At 42.3% G+C, this 22717-nt stretch overlaps 1 protein-coding gene across 1 annotated transcript in view; it reads left to right on the forward strand.

Annotated features, from left to right (window-relative positions):
• LOC5520211 (dynein beta chain, ciliary) overlaps positions 1-22717 on the forward strand; it is a 38650-nt gene that overhangs the window by 12583 nt on the left and 3350 nt on the right. The window contains exons 21-52 of the mRNA XM_032365282.2: positions 84-308; positions 749-840; positions 950-1076; positions 1501-1653; positions 2054-2287; positions 2434-2726; positions 3143-3299; positions 3501-3763; positions 3928-4341; positions 5623-6406; positions 6702-7184; positions 7512-7679; positions 8344-8583; positions 8737-8898; positions 9075-9268; positions 9618-9780; positions 10280-10536; positions 10820-10991; positions 11415-11543; positions 12021-12278; positions 12850-13101; positions 13601-14191; positions 14623-14858; positions 15287-15409; positions 18167-18371; positions 18810-19115; positions 19475-19645; positions 20017-20139; positions 20520-20713; positions 21070-21277; positions 21716-21784; positions 22261-22488. Coding sequence (XP_032221173.2) covers positions 84-308; positions 749-840; positions 950-1076; positions 1501-1653; positions 2054-2287; positions 2434-2726; positions 3143-3299; positions 3501-3763; positions 3928-4341; positions 5623-6406; positions 6702-7184; positions 7512-7679; positions 8344-8583; positions 8737-8898; positions 9075-9268; positions 9618-9780; positions 10280-10536; positions 10820-10991; positions 11415-11543; positions 12021-12278; positions 12850-13101; positions 13601-14191; positions 14623-14858; positions 15287-15409; positions 18167-18371; positions 18810-19115; positions 19475-19645; positions 20017-20139; positions 20520-20713; positions 21070-21277; positions 21716-21784; positions 22261-22488 — 7674 coding nt within the window. The remainder of the gene's footprint in view (positions 1-83; positions 309-748; positions 841-949; positions 1077-1500; positions 1654-2053; positions 2288-2433; positions 2727-3142; positions 3300-3500; positions 3764-3927; positions 4342-5622; positions 6407-6701; positions 7185-7511; positions 7680-8343; positions 8584-8736; positions 8899-9074; positions 9269-9617; positions 9781-10279; positions 10537-10819; positions 10992-11414; positions 11544-12020; positions 12279-12849; positions 13102-13600; positions 14192-14622; positions 14859-15286; positions 15410-18166; positions 18372-18809; positions 19116-19474; positions 19646-20016; positions 20140-20519; positions 20714-21069; positions 21278-21715; positions 21785-22260; positions 22489-22717) is intronic.

Raw genomic sequence — 22717 nt, forward strand, 5'->3', positions numbered from 1 at the left:
CTTGTAGATGCTAATTGGCGATGTGCCCATTCATATTGAATTTCTTTCATTAACAAAGATGCGCAACGTTCCTCCTCCCATAGGTCCAACTTCAGAATCTGATGACGTCTAAGTACATTGGTCACTTCCTGGAAGAGGTCACGTCATGGCAGAAAAAGCTCTCCACCGCAGACTCCGTCATTACCATCTGGTTTGAGGTACAGCGCACCTGGTCTCATTTGGAAAGCATCTTCATTGGCTCTGAGGATATCAGGAACCAACTACCCGAAGACTCCAAGCGATTTGACGGCATTGATGTTGACTTTAAGGTATGTGACACTTAAAATCATGTCTACCAATGTCAGAGAGAATGTCTTAAGAACAAAGATAGCTGGGTTTACAGAACGAATGTTCCTGTTCCTGATAGACCGTGAAACTCGGTGTTGTCGCGTCAAGGTTGAAGGAAAACTACTGAAATGTATCTAACATTTTACGTCTGGCTGTATATCGGTTTCGGCCGTTGGCGCTCGCGTTACTGCCTTAGTAACTCGCTAGCTATTCAATATGATTAAAATAATGCTTGTTAAGCAGCCTTTGATTTGGTCATCTGTGCATTAGTCCACATTTTGCCAAACAAGCCTCAGTTATGATATCGGTTTTTATCATGTCTCATAAGCGATCCAAGTCAGTTAGGATGCACCCAAAGAACATAGTACGTTGGTAAGTTTCGGTCAATTGTGCATTAATCAAAATTACGTTGTATTTTCAGGAACTTACCAACGAGGGAGCGAAGATTCCGAACGTTGTTGAATGCTGTAACCGCCCTGGGCTTTTCGAGAAACTGGAGAACCTGCAAGAAAGGTGCGGTTCTCAGCCTTTTCTCTTGTTGATACCATGTTTCGACAGCAACCTCCTAGTGTCTATTTTGCTAACTTGTCGCCTAAACTGGATTTCTTATTTGTGTTTACAGACTGTCTCTTTGTGAAAAGGCTCTTGCCGAGTACCTAGAGACTAAGCGTCTGGCATTTCCGCGATTCTACTTCGTTTCATCGGCAGATCTGCTCGACATCCTCTCCAACGGAAACCAACCTGTTGAGGTATCTTGTCAGCTTGTTTGTTTGTACAGTTCACAAAGTCTGTTCAGACAAGGTACTCTTGTCATCGTTTTTCGCTGCATCTATTTTCAACGGACGATGTTAATTGTTAATAATTTCTTCTTCTCCCTTTGTGTACACGACAACTACCATGTGCTTTATTGTGTACACGATTACTACCATGTGCTTTTATCTCCATAAGCTGTGAGAAAATGTTAAACAACCCGCTTTGCTCCTATATATTCTATCGATCCATTCCTAAATGTACGTATGTTTTGTACTAAAATTTTATAAGATGATAAGTAATTTATGTTGTGGAGATGGTAAGAATGAGGATCTTAACAACAACTTGAGCATTATTTGTTTGAGAGTATATCATTTTAATGCTTGATTAAGCGGTGAAATCCGATGTTTTGTTCCCCCACAGGTCGCTCGCCACTTGTCCAAACTGTTTGATAACATGGCGAGGCTGAAGTTCAAAGAAGACGACGCCGGTAACGTTACCAAAGATGCGGTCGGCATGTACAGTAAGGAGGGAGAGTACGTGGAATTTGACTCCGTCTGTGACTGCGATGGCCAGGTAAACACTTTTTATACTGTGCTGCTTCCTTGCATCTTTCACATTCCAATTTATTAGCTGCTCACCCTATCCCATTTCCATTGGGTAATTAGAGGGAGCTTTTTGTGATATTTTTTATTTAATTTAGTCAATCGTAAAACCTTATTTTGCACTATTCAACTTCAAATAGGTAATGAGAATTGTAAAAAAAGAAAGCTAGGCCTTACTAGTATGTATCTATAATTTACTCCATTCGTTGGTCCAGCTCTACATATGTAAAGACGTTACTAGATTACTTAGCAATTCTTGGAAATTCGTTAGCAGAATGATTTTGAAACCATCCCTCTAGTTTGATTCTAGCGCACGTGTCTTCCCTACAAGCCTCAGTAACTCATTCCTTTTCCATTTGTGTTTCTGGTAGGTTGAGATCTGGTTAAACCGTGTGATGGACCGCATGCGTGCCACTGTGCGCAAGGAGCAGTCCGAATCCGTGGTCTCGTATGAGGAGAAGCCCAGAGAGCAATGGCTGTTTGACTTTCCGGCCCAGGTGGCGCTATGCGGGACTCAGATCTGGTGGACTACCGAGGTGGGCATTGCCTTCGGTCGCCTGGAAGAGGGTTACGAAAACGCTATCAAGGACTACTACAAGAAACAGGTAAAATGAACTTTTAGGCTCTCTCTGACGTGATTTAGACACAGTTGTGTGTTCCTGTGTTGTTGTTTTAGCTTATCTTTTATCTGTTTTGTTTTAACTTTTGGCGGTGTTGTCGCGTAACTCTTGGCATATGTGTTTTCTTTTAGGTTTCACAGCTCTCAACCCTTATCAACATGTTGATCGGCGATCTCAGCAAGGGAGACCGCCAAAAAATCATGACCATCTGTACCATCGATGTGCACGCTCGAGATGTCGTTGCCAAACTCATCCAGCAGAAAGTTGATAGCGCGCAGGCGTTCTTGTGGCTTAGTCAATTACGTCATCGCTGGGATGATCAGCAGTCTCACTGCTTCGCCAACATCTGTGATGCGCAGTTCAAGTATTCTTATGAGTACTTGGGAAACACGCCTCGATTGGTTATCACGCCATTGACTGACAGGTAAGATTCACTTTTGATGCGCTGTGAATGGTAGACAAGTGATACACTTGTCAGATTTAGTAATGATCTTCGATGATCATCGTATTTGATGGAAGGTGCGATATATTATCAATGGCGTACCAAACGGATGCCATTTAAGCAGGGATTTTTTTTTTCTGTTAGCCATAAACATATACACTCTTTTTTTAAAAAAGAACGTCTAATTTTCAGTTATAGCTGGGCCGTTCTTATTTTTGGAGATAAATATGTTCTAAACAATTTGATTCTGCATTTTCGAACGCATCAGGACTAGAAAAGAGCATGTTCTTAAAATTTGGTGAAACCTCAGGCTGGATGTTCTTTTAAAAAAAGGACCAACTGGACCAACCAGAGCTCGCTTTGAACTTGTTGTATAATTTTTAATCAACTTCCCTCAGGTGCTACATTACCTTGACCCAGTCTCTCCATCTCACGATGAGCGGTGCTCCCGCGGGGCCTGCTGGGACGGGCAAGACTGAGACCACCAAGGATCTCGGTCGTGCACTAGGCATTATGGTGTATGTGTTCAACTGCTCCGAGCAGATGGACTACAAGGTAAGATTGCCTGTTAATCATGTCGTCTATCCATGCGGTCGACTTATCACAACACATGAGAGTACCATTAAAGCTCAGTGGCAGGCTTTGCTCCTCAAGCAACACAAACAGGGAAAACTTGCTTTGCTTCTTTATACGTTTTCGTATGCTAAAGGTCCCTATTATCATTGTATTTATCACTATGGTTATGTTTCCTTTCAGTCTTGTGGTAACATCTACAAAGGACTGTCCCAGACCGGAGCCTGGGGATGTTTTGACGAGTTCAACCGGATCTCGGTAGAGGTTTTATCTGTGATCGCTGTGCAAGTCAAGTCCATCCAGGATGCCATTAGAGACAAAAAAGAGCGCTTCATCTTCCAGGGCGAGGATATCTGTCTTGTACCCACTGTAGGCTTGTTTATCACTATGAATCCGGGTTACGCCGGCAGAACTGAGTTGCCTGAAAACCTCAAGGCTCTTTTCCGGTAAGAGTTTGTTTACAGGGTGTGGATTCAGTATATTTTTATTTTATTTTTTTTTTTCTGTCCAAATGTTCATTACTGAACATGGATTCCATTTGTCCTTGCTGGCGGCAAAGTGTTACTATAAGCTAATCATAAAAGTGACGCTTTTTTGTTGAATTCAACAGACCATGCGCTATGGTGGTGCCCGACTTCGAGCTGATTTGTGAGATCATGTTGGTGGCAGAAGGCTTCCTAGAAGCCCGTGGGCTCGCGCGCAAGTTTATCACCCTGTACTCGCTTTGCAAAGAACTCCTCTCCAAGCAGGACCACTACGATTGGGGTCTCAGGGCGATCAAATCCGTCCTCGTGGTGGCTGGATCCCTCAAAAGATCAGACCGACAGAGACCTGAAGACCAGGTGCTCATGAGAGCGCTTCGTGACTTTAACATTCCTAAGATCGTAACGGATGATGTACCTGTGTTTATGGGTCTTATCGGCGATCTCTTCCCTGCCTTGGATGTGCCCAGAAAGAGAGATCCTGACTTTGAGGCTCTGGTCAAGAAGTCTGTCACAGATCTCAAACTACAGCCTGAAGACAGGTAGTATGATTTGTCAATCAACTTAAACATGCCCGCCTTAACAATTTAAAAGATTGTTATCTTTTCAGATATGGTTTTTCCTTTTATGGTAGAAACATTTATGGTAGAAACATGCGTTTCTCGAAACCCATTTTAAAAGTTGAAGGGGGTTTATTTTTCTTTTGAAGAAGCAGCTCTTGCATTTTTCAAGCCCAGATGTTTTCTCTTTTAATTGTCTTTTGAAGAAATAGCTCTTTTTTATAAAAGGTGTTTAGTATGTAGTATTGTAGTTCATTATATGGCTACGATAGTATGCGCGCTGTGATAGGCTAATGGTAGTCGTGACATTTTCGTATTGCCCGTCTCTGAGGGCATTACGGAATTTCGTATTGCCCTGCAAAAAAAAAACCAACATCCTTCGTTTTTTGACATTATTTTCCACCTTCAAACTGGAAAAATGAGCGACAGCGAACATTCGAGTAGCGAATTCTAACACCCAGAAGAAGCAGAAATTGTTGGTTGGCGTGCCGTCTTTTTCCGTATCCGGAGCGGGACATTTTGTGAGCTTTTTTGGGTTGTTTTGTTCGGTTGCACAAATTTCGCTAAAACAAAATCGACCAAAACACCAAAGCCACAAAAAAATTTGGAATGGACGAGCATTCTGAGTCGGAGTTTTATTATCCTAAAGAGATTGAAGAGGAAAATTTTGACAAAAAAAATAAAAAAAAAGAGACGGCGAGCGCCACCTATAGCCAAAAAATACAAAGCTTATATTATTTATTTCGGATAAACAAATGCAAATGAATAAATCACAAGGGTTGTAAACACCCATCAGAGTCTCTAAGATAAAAGTACTACCAGCTGTTATTTGTAAATGCAATATTTCCACCAAATCATAACTGTTTTCGAACTAAACAGTCCATGCCGTGAAGACTGACATCTTAGCTTTCTTTGTTATTGTTTGGATCAACGTCACCTATGATAAAACCTGTAGCTTCCAAAAGGCGCAAATAGGAAGATTTACATTTTTGATTTGGCAGCGCGCGAGTGTTTCTTGTTTTCTCGCCTTTTAGGAATCGACCGATAAACTAATCAATATTCGCTCGAAAGCGAAAGGTGATTTGTTTTCTTGTCATTTTTATTTTAAAAAGCCATATAATAAACAACTTACTAACCTCGACCGTTGGTTAGTAAGTAGTTAATAATAAGTATAATGTAAGTGTCCATTACTCATCGATCCTGATATGATGGGGAATATGAATTATTTGTTTTGAGTTAACCGTACTTGTTTTCTTGTTACAGCTTCATTCTAAAGATCGTGCAGTTGGAGGAGCTCCTGGCTGTGCGCCACTCTGTGTTCGTGCTCGGACCTGCAGGTACGGGAAAGACACAGGTCATTCGATCACTCAACAAGACCTACATGAACCAGAAGCGCAAGCCCATGATGTTCGATCTGAATCCGAAAGCCGTGACGGCCGACGAGCTGTTTGGGTTCATCAACCCCGCCACTCGTGAATGGAAAGATGGGCTCTTCTCCACTATTATGAGGGACTTGTCCAACATCGCTTCTGATTCACCCAAGTGGATTGTACTGGATGGTGATATTGACCCTATGTGGATCGAGTCCCTTAACACTGTCATGGACGACAACAAAGTCCTTACCCTCGCTAGTAATGAGCGAGTGCCCCTAACCCCCTCCATGAGACTTCTCTTTGAGATTGGTCACCTTAAAACGGCCACGCCCGCTACTGTGTCCCGTGCCGGAATCTTGTTCTTGAACTTTGCAGACGTCGGCTGGAATCCTTACGTGTCCAGTTGGATCGACACCCGCGAGGTTCAGTCGGAAAAAGCCAACCTGCAAATATTGTTTGACAAGTACGTACCGGTTTGCCTAGATCTACTGAGGGTCAGGTTCAAGAAGATCACGCCCATTCCTGACATCACCATGGTAACGACGTTGTGTTATCTGCTTGAGTGCCTGCTTACGCCGGCTAACACCCCACCAGACTGCAACAAGGAGTTGTATGAGCTATACTTTGTTTTCGCCGCTGTGTGGGCTTTTGGTGGAGCTATGTTCCAGGATCAGGTATGTCCGAAAAGACGGGCAGTCAGACAGACTGACAGACAGACAATATTGCATTTTAAGATTTTTTCGAGGCTGCCCATTGCGACAAATTTCTTTTTGTGCTCAATTTGGATTAAGCAAAAACAAGATAGGCAAAATACATGAATACATGACTTAAATGGATTACGTGAAAATAAAATACATAAATACATTATGTAATGTACGCAAAAAGCGAGACGATAAGACATTGAAGGCAATAAGATTCCATTACAGTGCATATACAATGATCTCATTTATCCAACTACTTAATCCCTAGCTTGTTGACTACCGTACGGAGTTCTCTAAATGGTGGGTGACCGAATTCAAGACCATCAAGTTCCCCTCTGCCGGAACAGTTTTCGACTACTACATCGACTCCGAGACCAAGAAATTCGTGCCCTGGACTGACAAGGTCCAGAAGTTTGAGCTTGACCCCGAGGTCCCCCTCCAAGCCGTCCTCGTCCACACCGCAGAGACCACACGTGTTCGCTTCTTTATGGATCTTCTGATGGAGAATAGACGTCCAGTCATGCTGGTCGGTGGTGCCGGTACAGGCAAGACGGTCTTGGTCAATGACTATTTCCAGTCACTGGACCCAGATGTGTCCATGGTTGGTAACGTACCTTTTAACTACTACACGACCTCGGCCATGTTGCAGCAGGTTCTGGAAAAGCCACTGGAGAAGAAGGCGGGGCGAAACTATGGTCCACCAGGGAACAAAAAGCTGATCTACTTTATTGATGATATGAACATGCCTATGGTGGGTGCAGTAGCCCTTTGCCCCTTGTTTAAAACGTGTTATCATGACATAGAAAATTTACTTTCGCAACATTAACGGAGTTCCCATTATTACCTACACCAAGTTCCATAAAGCCTTTGTTTGAGGGCATATAAAATCTACTTTCGCCACATTAACGTACCTCTGTTTACGTGATAAATTAGCTTATAGTAGTAGTAGTCATTCCCATTTTGCTGACTCTTGAAAGACTTACAATATAGACGCTACTTTAACATCTTTAAGTTGATATTTTCTAAACAGACGTATCTTCAGTCTGTGAATTTCCCTGTTTTTTTTTTTTTCTTGTAGGTTGATACATACGGCACTGTGCAACCTCACACTCTGATCCGACAACATCTGGACTACAGCCATTGGTTCGACAGGACCAAGCTCACTCTCAAAGACATTCGCAACACGCAGTACATCGCGTGTATGAACCCTACTGCGGGTAGCTTCACTATCAACCCTCGACTTCAGGTAAGCCCTGATCAACCAATGATTGTAAACCATGGGAATTACAAAAGTGTTGGGAAGAATTGGTAAAAGCAAAAAAGTGAATGTATAGATTTTTGCGTTTTATGGTGACTTTTCTACAGGTTTCCACTGTAATCATAGTATTGTAATGCTTTCTATGAGTTACTAAGATCAGACGTCTTTTTAGCAGTACGCCCTAGGGCCGAAACAGGCCCTGAAATACTGAATACAGAATCCTCAAGAAAACCGGGGGCCACAGCCACGCTCCTTCTGGTTATTTCCTAATTATCTAAAAGTTATAAAAAATGGGGGGGGGGGCACCCATTTACCTGTCGTGGAAGGTTTGGTAGTTTTTGGTGTTACAGAGCACCAGCACTTAAAACACAACAAAACAAAAGCCAAAAACAAATACCTTAGAATGAGACAGTAAAATAGAGTACAAAGGCCTTGAGCACCAAAGCTCTCCGTAACACAAAGCACCACAATTGCCAATCGCCATGCTTTAAGCTAAGAAAAAGCAAAAAACAAAAACAATAAAGACTCAGAGTATATGGGTAAAAGCATGAACAATTAGACTTCAAACTTTTATCTACATGATCTATGTCCTTTAAGATAAATACTATAGCATGACTAAACCGTTCTTTCACCTCTTCTTTGTTTCCGGTAGCGTCATTTCGCGGTGTTTGCTATCAGTTTCCCCGGACTGGACGCTCTGAAGACTATCTACCTTAGCATCTTAAACGGTCACATGAAGGTCCACAACTTCGCGTCCGCCGTAAGCAAGTTCACAGAGAAAGTGACAGACGCTGCGCTGGCCATGAACCAAAAGGTCACAAGTACCTTTCTGCCGACCGCCATCAAGTTTCACTACGTGTTCAACCTTAGAGATCTGTCAAACATCTTCCAGGTAAACCACCCTAAGTTTAGATACTTGACCGTATAAAGTGTTACATAAAATAGCCGTTGCCCACCCTTTGTGCTTCACATTTATCATCGTCGTCGCCATCATTGTTATGGTTATTGTTGCTTGCTTAAGGTACATGCTCTGTGCTTCTTTTAGGGCATTCTCTTCGCCACACACGAGTGTATAAAGACTCCCGTGGACTTCGCTCGCCTTTGGATGCATGAGTGTAATCGTGTGTACCGCGATAAGCTCATTGATGACAAGGACATGGAGGTCTTTGACAAGATTCAGATAGACATGACCAAGAAATTCTTTGAAGTAAGAACATTACCAAGAAATTACCTGAAGCCAGTGCACGACCGTGGATGATATTTTGCAGTTACATTACTTGATACTCTTAAATAAAACCAAAACAACAGTATCAAGCACGTCGCATCCATATTCTTTAAATATCCAGACTTGTTCTTCTTATACTTATTGTTATCTTTGTTCAGGAACTTGACGAAGAAGCGATGTATGCCAAGCCGAACATGTTCAGTCACTTTTCGTCTGGTATCGGTGAGCCCAAGTACCTGGCCGTCCCTGACTGGGAAGTTCTAAGCAAGCTGTTGACGGAGGCTCTGGAAAACTACAACGAAGTCAACGCGGTCATGAACTTGGTGCTCTTTGAGGACGCTATGCAGCATGTGTAAGTAAATATAATGTTTAGCATTTGTATACAGCGCAAATAAGCTTTCGGAGACATGATAAAATGCCCTTCTTATATTGCTGGCTTTACTCGTCCCTGTGTAAAATGCTTCACGAATTCATGAGTGTGAGTTAGCACTGTTACAGAAAATGGAAGCATATGGGCAAGCGTCCCAAGCAGTTCTTCCCGTTCCGTAATACAGGTTAATTATGTGCGGTAAGAGACGGAGCCTCCGGCGTAACCTTATCCGAGATGAGGGATTCACAGTCCTCAATGCAATACACACGTCACACATGCTCATTCATGTTTCGTTTTAATGATCTCCTCCATAATCTTATATTGTCACCAGGTGTCGTATTAACCGTATCCTGGAGTCCCCTCGTGGCAACGCCCTATTGGTTGGCGTGGGTGGTAGCGGGAAGCAGAGTTTGGCTCGTTTGGCGGCATTCATCAGTGCACTGGAAGTGTTCCAGATCACACTGAGGAAGGGTTACGGTATCCCAGACATGAAGGTATGGGTAGCTTACTCTATTCAAAATACCAAAAATGGTTGAGAGCTCGCGCTGGGTGTTGTGCGGGTTTGTCGAAGACAACAGGACAGCAAGATATTTTCCCGATTATTTTCCGTGTTTAAAAAAGTATACTGTTTATGTTCCATTACGAATACGTCCTTTAGTTGCTGTGAATGTTCTCAGGGTTCATTCTCTGTTTGATAAAATAAGAGTTGACATCAACGTAGAATCTCCTTTTCAATTCGATGAGCCGTTTACTCGATGATTGATATCCAAACCCTTACAAAGCATCGCACGGAATCCCGTCCCAAAATATTTTTATGTTGCTAACAGTTCAATCTAAGCTGTGTTCTGTAGTCAAACCTGACTTGTATGGCGGCTGCCAAAAGCCTTCTATGCCTTCGACTCGTCCACGCTGTATCTTTGCTCTCGTATTTCATAATATCATGCTATAACCTTAACTGGGTAATGAGATCCTTTTAACTTCCTATTTTATCAGCTTGAACTTGCCAATCTGTGCACCAAAGCCGGTCTCAAAAACATCGGCACAGTCTTCCTGCTAACAGACGCCCAGGTCCCGGAAGAGAATTTCCTTGTCTTGATTAACGACCTACTAGCTTCCGGTGAGATCCCGGGGCTCTACCCAGATGACGAGGTGGAGAATATCATTTCGGGCGTGCGCAATGAGGTGAAGGGCGCTGGCCTGCAGGATACGCGGGAGAACTGCTGGATGTTCTTTATAGAACGCGTGCGCAGGTAAGATTGACATGCGTTCGTTTTACAACCGACCAAAATGGCTGCCTAACAGTAAGTTTGAATGTACAGTGAAACGCTGAATCTGGACAACTCGAACTCGTTGCTAACTTGAACAGCTATGCGTCTCCCTCGAGGGTTATAATGATTATAAATAACAACAATCGGAAAATACCCTAAAATACACATATACATACATACACATATACCCACTATACTGTGGCTGTATTATGTATTATTTACATACTACCTCCATTAATACCTGGACACTTTCTCTCATTTCCAGGAACCTGAAGGTGGTGCTTTGCTTCTCCCCTGTGGGTGCAACCCTGCGCGTGCGCAGTCGTAAGTTCCCTGCCGTCACCAACTGCACGGCTATCGATTGGTTCCACGAGTGGCCACAGGAGGCGTTAGTATCCGTCAGCAGGCGGTTTATCGAGGACCTAGAGCAGCTTGAAGTGAGTCGAGGCAGGCTGTATTCACTGACTATTTAGTACACCAAATACTAGTATACTTAGTCTTTATACTACTTTTTAAGGGCTCTCGAAAAAGGTCAAACGTTAGAAACTTTTTACATCAAATAAGTGCCACGAGACGCAAAATAAACATTGCAATATAAAATCTAGAACAGGCAGTTCGTTCTGAAATTGCGCTCGCTAAACCAAAATATGATTAAAGCATCTAATTGTGGTCTACTACTAAATCACAAGTCATGCCGGTTATATGTGCTCAGGACGATATGCTTCCTTTTGCTAGATTACTATAAATGAATGGTTTTATGGACTTGACAATTTAATTATCGATCGCCATTTTGGGTAAAATGCCTGTAATCGCGTGCTGTCGTCCGAGTAGATTGTCTAACGCGCTGTGTTCTCGTACAGGCGGAGTACAAACCGCCCGTGGCGGAATTCATGTCATACGTACATACTAGCGTGAACGAGGAAAGCCAGATGTACCTTGCCAACGAGCGGCGCTATAACTACACCACACCCAAGAGTTTTCTCGAACAGGTGCGTACCATATGATAAATATCAGCTATTGCTCACACTTAGGCGTTTGAATCCATACACTTTTTGATACGTTTAGGCCTTCCGTTCACACTAACACGGGGGTCGGATCCAGCGAATCCCTATACTTTCGAAAACGCTGTATAAAGTGAATCAAAATGAATCCGTAAAATTTGGTCATAGTGTGGTCGCATCCGTATTAAAAAAACGATATCGTCATATCGCAGGCGCGTCTGCTGCTATGAGCATGCGCATATCATCACGCCGTACCTTTCAGCGTTTTCTGACGTTTGAATCCGTGTTAGTGTGGACGGCTGGATCCAGGCAAAAACGCTGCGAAAACGATAATGTGGACGCGAAAAAGTGATGAGTTTTCGTCGAAACGAATCCGGATACTTTTGAATCCCTTGTTAGTGGGTGCAACTTCGTTTACAACATGTGTAACGACCTCTAATTGTATTGCGAAATTCCGCTTTCTAGATCAATTTGTACCGTAACTTGCTGAAAAAGAAATCTAAAGAGCTGACACAAAAGACAGAGCGTCTCGAAAACGGTCTCCTCAAACTGCAGAGCACCGCGCAACAAGTAGACGACCTGAAGGCTAAGCTAGCTTCACAGGAAGTGGAGTTAAAACAAAAGAACGAGGACGCAGATAAACTCATCCAAAAAGTCGGCGTAGAGACCGAGAAAGTCAGCAAGGAGAAGGCAATTGCCGATGACGAGGAGAAAAAAGTGCAGGTATGTGGAAAACTGTCTCAGTCAGTGGTTTTGACGTATTTCTGCGTAGAGCGGACATTGGGTATCAGCGGAAATAGAGAGCAAGTGAAGGGTATAGCCGCCCATTCACTCCCCTGAAACCCCACAGAAACGCTTGCTGGCTGATGACTTCAACCAGTGCGTATCAAACAGGCAGACTCAGCGAAATTATGACAGCTGATGATGGCTTTAATATACTATTTTATTCAACCGGGTCCTAGAATAAGTTGATAAGAAGAAATGATGAACCGGGGAAGACTTTTTCGATTTTTTCGTTGTTTGTTATTTTGTATGTTTGCACTTGATACAAGATAAATATGACTCAATTAGATAATGTGGATAAGAATTTAAAGTTGTTAATGATCCAAGCAACCTATAATAAGCCACACATGTTTTCCGTTTCAATATTTAAAGACAGATCGTGTGGATAAGTCTAAAAATAAACATAAACAAGTTTTATATTTTATTTACCAAAATTGCAAAAGCTTCCCCACTTAAAATGAATCCCGTTGTCCCGGAAATGTTTGTGTTAAAGTAACCTGTTCACTTTTAGGTGATTGCCAAAGATGTGAGTGAGAAACAGAGATCGTGCGAGGAAGATCTAGCCAAGGCAGAGCCTGCGCTGCTGGCTGCTCAAGAAGCTTTGAACACGCTGAACAAGGGCAACTTGACTGAGTTGAAGTCTTTTGGCTCCCCTCCTGGTGCTGTAGTTAACGTTTGTTCTGCAGTCATGGTACTCTTGGCTCCTGCAAACAAGATCCCCAAAGACCGTAGCTGGAAGGCTGCTAAGATCATGATGGGGAAGGTGGGGGATCTTGGCATATTCCTAAATGTTTTATTTGAGTTTGTAGCCTTTTATAACCATTTAAAACTTATTGCGGTCGTATATATTTCTGACGGTAATTTCGCTATTTTGCTCTAGATTTTTGACTTTGCAGTGACAGTGATGTCATCTGTTTTGCTTTAACATAAAAAAAATAAATTTTATTAGATAGGTGTTTAAAATAAAACTTCGATGTTTTGGTGATTTATTTCCCTGTTTCCATAAAGCCTTCGAAGACCACCTAGTTGTTCTACAACTTTCCTTTAGGTTTTCTTGGCTTACAGCTTTGCGATAAGAATAAGGGTACACGAGTGTACGTTCACGAACTAGACCAAAAGAGACTACAAGGTACCAAGAGTCTATCGGATATTTTCTTTCCCTGCTGCTGTCTTGTTTTGACACGCCTTTTGTGAACAGCTCCCATTTCTTTTTTTCATTCTTCGTGTTTTTACCTAATTACTCATTTTTCACCTGTCTCTAGGTGGATGCATTCTTGGACCAACTGATCAACTATGACAAGGAAAACATCCACGAGAGCAACCTGAAGGCCGTACAGCCGTACCTGGACAACCCCGAGTTCGAACCTGACTTTATCAAGGGCAAGTCTTTAGCCGCTGGCGGTATCTGCGCGTGGGTAATCAACATTGTCCAGTTTTACTACATCTTCTGCGATGTCGAGCCCAAGAGGAAGGCTCTCGAGGCGGCGAACGCTGAGCTGGCAGCTGCCGAAGAAAAGCTGTCAAAGATCAAAGCAAAGATCCAAGAGCTTGATGAGAACTTAGCAGAACTCACCGCGAACTTCGAGAGAGCCACGTCCGAGAAGCTGAAATGTCAACAGGAAGCTGAGTCCACTGCGAAGACCATCGAGCTTGCGAACAGGCTTGTGGGTGGTCTAGCCTCTGAGAACGTGCGTTGGGGAGAGTCAGTAAAGAGCTTTAAGGAGCAGGAGAAGACGCTCCCCGGAGACGTGTTGTTGACCACCGCGTTCGTGTCTTATCACGGGTGCTTCACTAGACGGTACAGGGATAACCTCTTGAATGACAAATGGCTGGTCTTCCTTGCTTCGCAAAACGTAAGTTTACACACTAACGGCATAACAGGATCTGCGCGTGCGATTGTTCCACAAGGAAGTGTTTTGTTCACGTCATAATGCCTAGCGCGCGCTGGTGCTAAAAAGCACAAGCCTAGCTGCAGTACCACGCGGTTAAACTAGCCTTCTTGTTTTAAATTGATGCTTTTACCGGCAAAAAAAAACTTTTTGAGAACATAAAAAGGCGATAATTTTCTTTTTTTTTTTTTGCGTGTGTTTTTTGTGTGGGAGCATGCGCATACGTTTTCAGCGTTGTGGCGCTGGCTACTATCCCCTTGTCGCGCTGCACGTTTGTTGATAAGTTCATGAGATGTTAACAACAATCTTCATTTTATTTTGTTTTACTAAGTATTATCTACTGCATTTTATCGCCTGTATGGATAAATAATCTCTATATCTGTCCATTTTAACAGCCGAAGATTCCAATTACGGAGGGACTAGACCCTCTCAGCCTTCTGACTGACAATGCCACGATCGCTACATGGAACAACGAGAACCTCCCGGCCGACCGAATGTCTACCGAGAACGCTACGATCTTGACGAACTGTGAGCGATGGCCGCTGATGATTGATCCTCAGCTGCAAGGTGTTAAATGGATCAAGACGAGAGAAGGAAACGACCTACGAATCGTCAGACTCGGCCAGAAAGGGTGAGCTGTCTGTTTGTTCCTCCCTGGAGCTTCACATAGCGCCCCAGTCGATAGTTATATTATACCACCCTCTATCATGAATAGGTCATGTGTCCAGGAGCAACACACACAAAAAGGGGGGGGGGGGGGGATTGAAAACTTCTGCTTTGCTTCAAGTAGGTCTTGATGAGCTTTCAATGTCAGTTAGCACTTCAATCAATGTCTAGGTCACCTTAGATAAGGGACGGACCATTAGAAAAGTGTAGGGGGGGGGGGGGGCTGGTTAAGTAACAAAAAAAATCATACACGATGAAAGGCCTGGAAAAAATTGTATGCAGCTCCTATATCGGCCAAAGCCGGCCTTAGACTGTCTCCCCGCCACCATTGCCTTGGGTGCAGTGACGACCAAATGTCCGATATTCCCAAATAACAATTCTCTCATCTTACAGATACTTGGACACAATTGAACGCGCGGTGTCTAATGGCGAGTGCGTGTTGATTGAGAACATGGGCGAAAATGTGGATCCCGTGCTTGATGCCCTGATTGGACGAAACACCATCAAGAAAGGACGGTCAGTAATCACGAAAAAACCTCCCTCATAACAACTGAAGACTGGCGTTCCTAGTTTATTTCGCTCGCTCTTGCACCTTAGCGATAACCACCCTTGTGCAAATACCACATGAAAGGACGGTTTGTTATCACAAAAAAAAAGTCATACACTCAAAATAAGAGTGGCTGTCAATGGAACACGAGTACAAGAAATTCCTGATTCGCACCATTTCGACCGGTTCTTAGTTGAGACATACCAAGAACAATAACGCATAGACAGTGCTTGTGAACGAACCTGATATGTACATGTCGTGGTTTCAAATGTGGCATGGTTTGAATTTTTTTCAAACTGGTTTGAATTTTTCAACTAGCTCATTTTTGGATACCTAGCATTCTAGAAGGGATTTTATTTTTGGGGAGTCATTAATAAAACAGGGGCTTGGATTTTTTTGGGGGGAGGGGAGGTGTAACTAAAAGAACTAGATAAAAGATTATGCAAATATCCCCTTTTCTTCCCAATCCCACTTTCTTCCATCCTTTCTATTTGCTTACCCCACACCACCCTATTCTTACCCCCCTCCTTCACAAGGATTTGATGCCAATGCATTGCCAACTGCGCTATCGAGGATTTCGTTGGTGAAATTGTTTGCATATCATTTTTATGTCGGCAATGTATTATAATTTATGCCCAAATTACATTAAGATTCACGCATGCGCATCGTACATGATACGGTACTTAGCAATATGGCCGACTGTGTAATTCTTGAAGCAAATAGATACTATAAAAGAGCAAGCAAAGACTCAGAAATCTGGCATCAATTTTTCATCACTGACGAGTTCTATTCTAAAGCTCGAGACATTCTTAAAGAAAAAAGCAAAAGGCAACGAACGTAGAATAAGCAACCAAATGACGAAGACCGAAATCGAAGCTATAAAAAGAAAGAAATGGACCCTAAATGCCAAAAACGAAGTAGTTTCAAGTGGAGGAAAGCCAGTTCTATGTCGTAGCCAACTACATCAAAATCTGTCATTTGCACACCAAAGAGTGGCTCACAGAGGACGACAAAAAACTGAAAAATGGATCCAAGATAACGTTGCAGAAGTCACACAGAAAGTGATCAATGTGTTCGTACAGTTGTGCAAATATCACGCCGAACAAAAACCCATAACAAGTCGTGTTAAAGAGGTTACTAAACCATTTCAAGCGCCAACATTTCTCTCTTTAATCGAGTTAGATCTATTGGATTTCCGTAACACGCCGTGCAAATGCAGTAAGCGCCATCAATGGGTGCTAAACATTATCGATCACCATTCAAAGTACGTAACTTGTTGGCCATTGAAGGGAAAGAATGCAGTTGAAGTCTTACAAGGTCTTAAAAACTACTGCTACTCATTTGGTTTTCCAAAGAAAATAGTTTGTGACAACGGTACTGAGTTTTCGAATGCCATGCTGAATTCCTTCTGTGAAGAAAACAACATAGAAATTTGCCATGGATCTCTAAGGACACCAACTACTCAAGGCCTTGTAGAAAGAAGCAACCGCACATGAGGGGGACATGCGAGCAATACTAATCTCAAAGCAAAAAAGTGTTGGTGAATGGTGCAAAGCAACAATGGAAGCCATATACTATGAACATAACGTATCATAGAGCTATTAAATGTTCACCGTACGAAGCTGTCTTTGGGTTTAAAGCCCACCGTGAGGTCAACAGAATTGAACAAGATGGACAAGAGGTTCAAGAAGAACAACTAGAGGACAACCCAACAGTACCACTTGAACAAGAAGAACAACTAGAAGACAACCCAACAGTATCACTTGAACAAGAAGAACAACTAGAAGACAACCCAACAGTATCACTTGAACAAGAAGAACAACTAGAGGACAACCCAACAGTACCACTTGAACAAGAAGAACAACTAGAAGACAACCCAACAGTATCACTTGAACAAGAAGAACAACTAGAAGACAACCCAACAGTACCACTTGAACAGGAAGAACAACTAGAAGACAACCCAACAGTACCATTTGAAGAACATATTGACAATGAGGGAAGGAAATGTAAGGGTCAAAAAATCTGTGAATCACAGAAAACATATAATGAAAAAATGAAAAAACAAACACAGAAAGCAAAGAAATTCAAATTTAATGTATATGACATTGTTGCTATTCAAATACATAAGTCTAACAAAGTCAGTAAATAACATCCTAATATGCTCATTGGCAAAATTACAGAGATTGATTCCACAAGTAATTATGTAAAAGTGGTAACACAGTTTGGTATCATTAAAGGGCTTATTGCCCCAACCAGACTAAATCCTTGTACTGCAACAAATGTTGCATTTGATTATGATCACGAGGTATCGTTCACATATGCATGTAAACAATGTCAATCATAACTGTTAATAAACTGTCTTCTGGTTAAAACACTCATCACTTTTTAACCAACTACCTAACAATATACTGTAGTTAGAATATAAAGCCGTACTCAACCTTGTCCCTAAACCTAACCCCAAGGTACTATGAATATAAAGCCGTACCCAACCTTGTCCCTAAACCTAACCCCAAGGTACTATGATTATAAAGCCGTACCCAACCTTGTCCCTAAACCTAACCCTAAGGTACTATGAATTTTTCAAACTAGTATGAAATCTTTCGAACCAGTTTGAAAAATTTAAACCAGTTTTAACAATTTCAAACCAAGAAGCTTTTCAAACCACAACATACACGTGCACCTGAAAACGCGTGGAATTATCCCCCTTGTTTCCTTTATGTTTTCAGAGCCATAAAGATGGGTGACAAGGAGGTGGAGTATCATGCCGACTTCCGCATGATCCTACATACCAAACTAGCGAACCCGCATTACAAACCTGAGATGCAGGCCCAGACCACTCTCATCAACTTCACGGTCACACGAGAAGGCCTGGAGGATCAGCTTCTAGCAGACGTCGTCAGCAAGGAGAGACCTGATCTCGAGGAGACAAAGGCGAGTGACAGGATTTTCCCAGTGGCGCGTGAATTAGAGTAAAAAATCAAATCTCAGCGCGACCAGGAAAACCTTAAACAGGGGAAATATGTATGAAATTATTGTTTTGACCAATCACATGCGAGATTTGCAAACCGTCAACTAGGAACGTCTCAACTTGTGTTAGTTCTCGGTTGTGATTCGTCAGAAAGACAGTTAACATTCACACATTGATGTTAACTGTTATACAGGTATTATGTATCATGTTTCTTATATTTGTGTGATTAATTAAGGCGCGACATGGTGTTGCGTGTAGACACATGTCTGTGTTAAGATTTGCCATGAATTTTCTTGACCTTGGATTGTTATTTCATGACTGAAATGTGCGGCGCTAACTAACCTTTATCTATACTCATTCACTTCAACGATATTTTTCTCACACTCATCTGTGCTTAACAGGCCAAGTTGACACAACAACAAAACGCCTTCACCATCAAACTGAAAGAACTCGAGGACTCCCTTCTCGCCCGTCTATCCGCCGCTGGCGGTAACTTCCTGGGAGACTACGCTCTTGTGGAGAATCTCGAGATAACTAAACGCACAGCCGCCGAGATTGAGGTCCAAGTAACGGAGGCCAAGCAGACAGAGATCAAGATTAACGATGCGCGTGAGGCCTACAGACCGGCCGCTGCCAGGGCGTCACTTCTTTATTTCATCTTGAATGACCTGAACAAGATCAACCCTATGTATCAGTTCTCACTCAAGGTGAGTAGCTAACCGCGCTGTGAGGATTTTTGGCAGATCTGAAATTTTAAATCATCGAACTTTGATTTTAAAACCTTAGCTATAATGATAATATATCACAAACAGAATGATAATACATTTTGTTGCCCATTTCATGACTATTACGTTTTATTACAAACGTGTACATGTGTTATGTATTCTGCCGTAATTGTTTTTTTTAACCTGGGAAGTCATAGGAAAAACTTTGAATTTGTCTTTGACTGGATCTATTGCGCGACGGTTGTCTTTTTACCTGTCTTATTACTTGCTTTTCATTAAGGAAAGATTTGTAATTAGTTATTGCACTGGTGCTTATTACTCCATCGAACTTTCCCTTCTAGGCGTTTAGTGTGGTATTCCAGAAGGCTATCGAGCGCGCAGAACCGGCTGAGGAAGTAAAAGCACGTGTCGTCAACCTTATCGACTGCATCACCTATTCGGTGTTCATCTACACCACACGTGGTCTGTTTGAGAAGGATAAGATCATCTTCACAGCTCAAGTCGCATTCCAGGTAAACATTACATATGAGTCACCATGATAACAATTATCATTACAAAGAAGGCAACAAAAAGGGAACTTTTTGAGGTAGGATTAGGTAGAACAGGCTTCTAAACTGTAGCATTCGTAAACGTGAAACAGTGAGAGATATTTAAGCAAAAACAGCGACAATATTCAGACGCGTACATAGGATTGGTTGAAGGGGGCTGGCATATAGGTACCATGGAAAAGGATCCTTTAATAAAAAATGACCCACTTTTTGCACCCAAAGGATGTGCGTTCTGATGTTCCGTCAACAAAATGCCTCTTGATCTTTTATCGTGTATAGAAAACATTCGAGTTTTTGTTCTTGAGAAAAATTGCTAAATTATTGCTTGCCTGCAGGTGCTGTTGATGAAGAAGGAGATCATCCCTCACGAACTGGACTTCCTGCTACGCTTCCCCGCCGTCATGAACGTCACGAGTCCTGTGGACTTCCTGAGTAACCTTAGCTGGGGAGGCATCAAGGTAATCCCAACGCCTTAACTTGAGCTATATCAACACCGTCCATTTTTGTCATAAGACGGATTAAGTACATAATAATCACCCTAAAAAGCTTTCTTGTTTTATATAGTCCAATCGCTCAGAACGGCAAAGGAAATACCAACACTCCAACCTCACCTTTCACCACCTTGCCTTTTGTTTACCTTAATTTATGGGTGAAAATAAAAAAATATCCATACAAAAAACCTCCATCTTTGCCTTAACAAACTCGTCGTCAAGAACGAGAGACCATCAGTGACATGTTTTTCATGGAATGGTTATAGAACTAAGAGCGGTGTGTGTGTGTTGGGAAGGGGGACTGGACCTAAGTTGTGGTCGTCTCATCACATTGTTTGATCTCAAAGGCTCTGAGTAACATGGAAGAGTTCCGTAACCTCGATCGCGACATCGAGGGGTCGGCCAAGCGCTGGAAGAAGTTTGCAGAGAGCGAATGCCCCGAGAAGGAGAAATTCCCGCAGGAATGGAAGAACAAGACTGCACTTCAAAAGCTATGCATGATGCGCGCACTTAGACCAGACAGAATGACTTACGCCGTCAGGTAAGTCTTTGTCATGATGCGCACACATTATATCTTCGAAATACAGCCCGTTGGGAAGCTACAGACTGCTCCACACAGGAATTATTATACAATTTTTAAAGTGCTTTTGTCAAGTCCCCTTCCTTTGTAAAGATAGCCTTGGTACATTTCAGCTTATGCAAGATGATGAATAAGTCATTAATGAGCCTACCAAGCCGACCTTTGATGAGACCTGGATCCTCCTGCCTTAAAAGCGAAATAGCTTTGGGCTCTTCCATTACCCCTTATTACCCCGGTTATTTCTGAACACACCAAGCCTAAGTATTACTTTTTTACTAGCTTTTTGGAGGTTCATTATGTCCTCTTTCCGTACATAGTAATTTCGTGGAGGAGAAACTTGGACACAAGTACGTCGAAGACGCGCCTACACCTTTCGCCATGTCTTTTGAGGAGAGTGGTCCCGCGACTCCCATCTTCTTCATTCTCTCACCTGGGGTGGATCCCTTGAAGGACGTTGAAGCACACGGCAAAAAGATAGGCTTCACCTTTGACGCGAAGAACTTCCACAACGTCTCACTTGGCCAGGTTTGTCTCCTTATTTCAATCTTTACTTTTATTATATCTCTACTATACTCTATATTAAGCAGTCATCCTGTATTAGTGAACACTATACAAATTCCCCAAATATTTAGTTTTCACTTAAATATTGTATTTATATACTTATCTTAAGCGCCGACGCCAAAGGTACGCTGTCCCGAGAACGGCCGCTAAATAGAAGTAGCACTGTATAGACCTGACTACTTTATAGTGCAATGCTTGATATCGGGCTCATGGTAAAGTTCAGCTATCCTCTTTTGTGCTCTGTGTTTTTCTTCTGTGTCTATGAAAGTTCTTTTCTCTAATCTACGTTTGGTATTTCTGGTTTTCAAACCCTTTTAAAATTGCGCTTCTCGAAATTGTGATTTTGACCTTGATATTGCATCTGCACGATTGACTTATTACTAAGCGGGAATCTTTTTCCAGGGTCAAGAAATTGTTGCTGAACAGTGTCTAGACTTGGCCGCTAAGGAGGGCCACTGGGTCATCTTACAGGTATGTACTAAGATGTTCATGCAAACTCCATATTTAGGAGTAATTGATTTTTATTTTACGAATGTTATAAGAATGAAATAAATAATTGGGAATACCGGGAAAGATAAAGTGACTGTTAGAAATCGAGCCAAGTTACTTTGTTTTACCTGTTTGAATATCATGAAAAAATCCCCAGGTTTACCATGGTATGGTATGACTAGAAAGACAAGCCGTAGAAAAAAAAAAATAGCTGTTCTGCTAAGGCTTGGTGTAATCATGAATGTCAATGTCGTGTGCCTCTATAAAAACAGAAGATTCGATGTCATTTCAACTTTCCATTCGACAGAGCAGAACACTCTGAAGCGAAACAACTCTGTTTTCACACGGCGGTTTAACACACCACTTCTACCTGGTTAATTTATTTTACTGAGACGTAGTTCACCCTATTTGATGATTTCCGTTGTTCTATACTCAGTACATTGTGTTTTTCTCGCCAGAATGTACATCTTGTAAAGAACTGGCTCCCTAAGCTCGAGAAGAAACTCGAAGCTTTTAGCGAGGGAAGTAATCCAGACTACCGTGTGTACATTTCCGCCGAGCCCGCAGGCACACCAGATGCCCATATTATCCCGCAAGGAATCCTGGAGACGTCAATCAAAATTACTAACGAACCGCCCACTGGCATGATGGCAAACTTGCATAAGGCACTCAACAACTTCAACCAGGTAACTTGGAATTAGTTAAATGCCCTGCATTAAGAGGTGAATAAGGTTCACAGCTATCTCTGATTAGTTTGTCTTTACAAACCGGACATACTGGGTCCACACGTCCTATGTTATCATTGCAGAATGCTGCTATCATTGTAAGACAATTCTTACTTTCTTTTTATTGCGACGCGCTACCGTGGCCACCTTGACGGTTTTGTGCAAACCATTTTTATAACCAATGAGGACA

Source organism: Nematostella vectensis, chromosome 12 (genome assembly GCF_932526225.1).
Source record: "Nematostella vectensis chromosome 12, jaNemVect1.1, whole genome shotgun sequence".
Lineage (NCBI taxonomy): Eukaryota > Metazoa > Cnidaria > Anthozoa > Actiniaria > Edwardsiidae > Nematostella > Nematostella vectensis.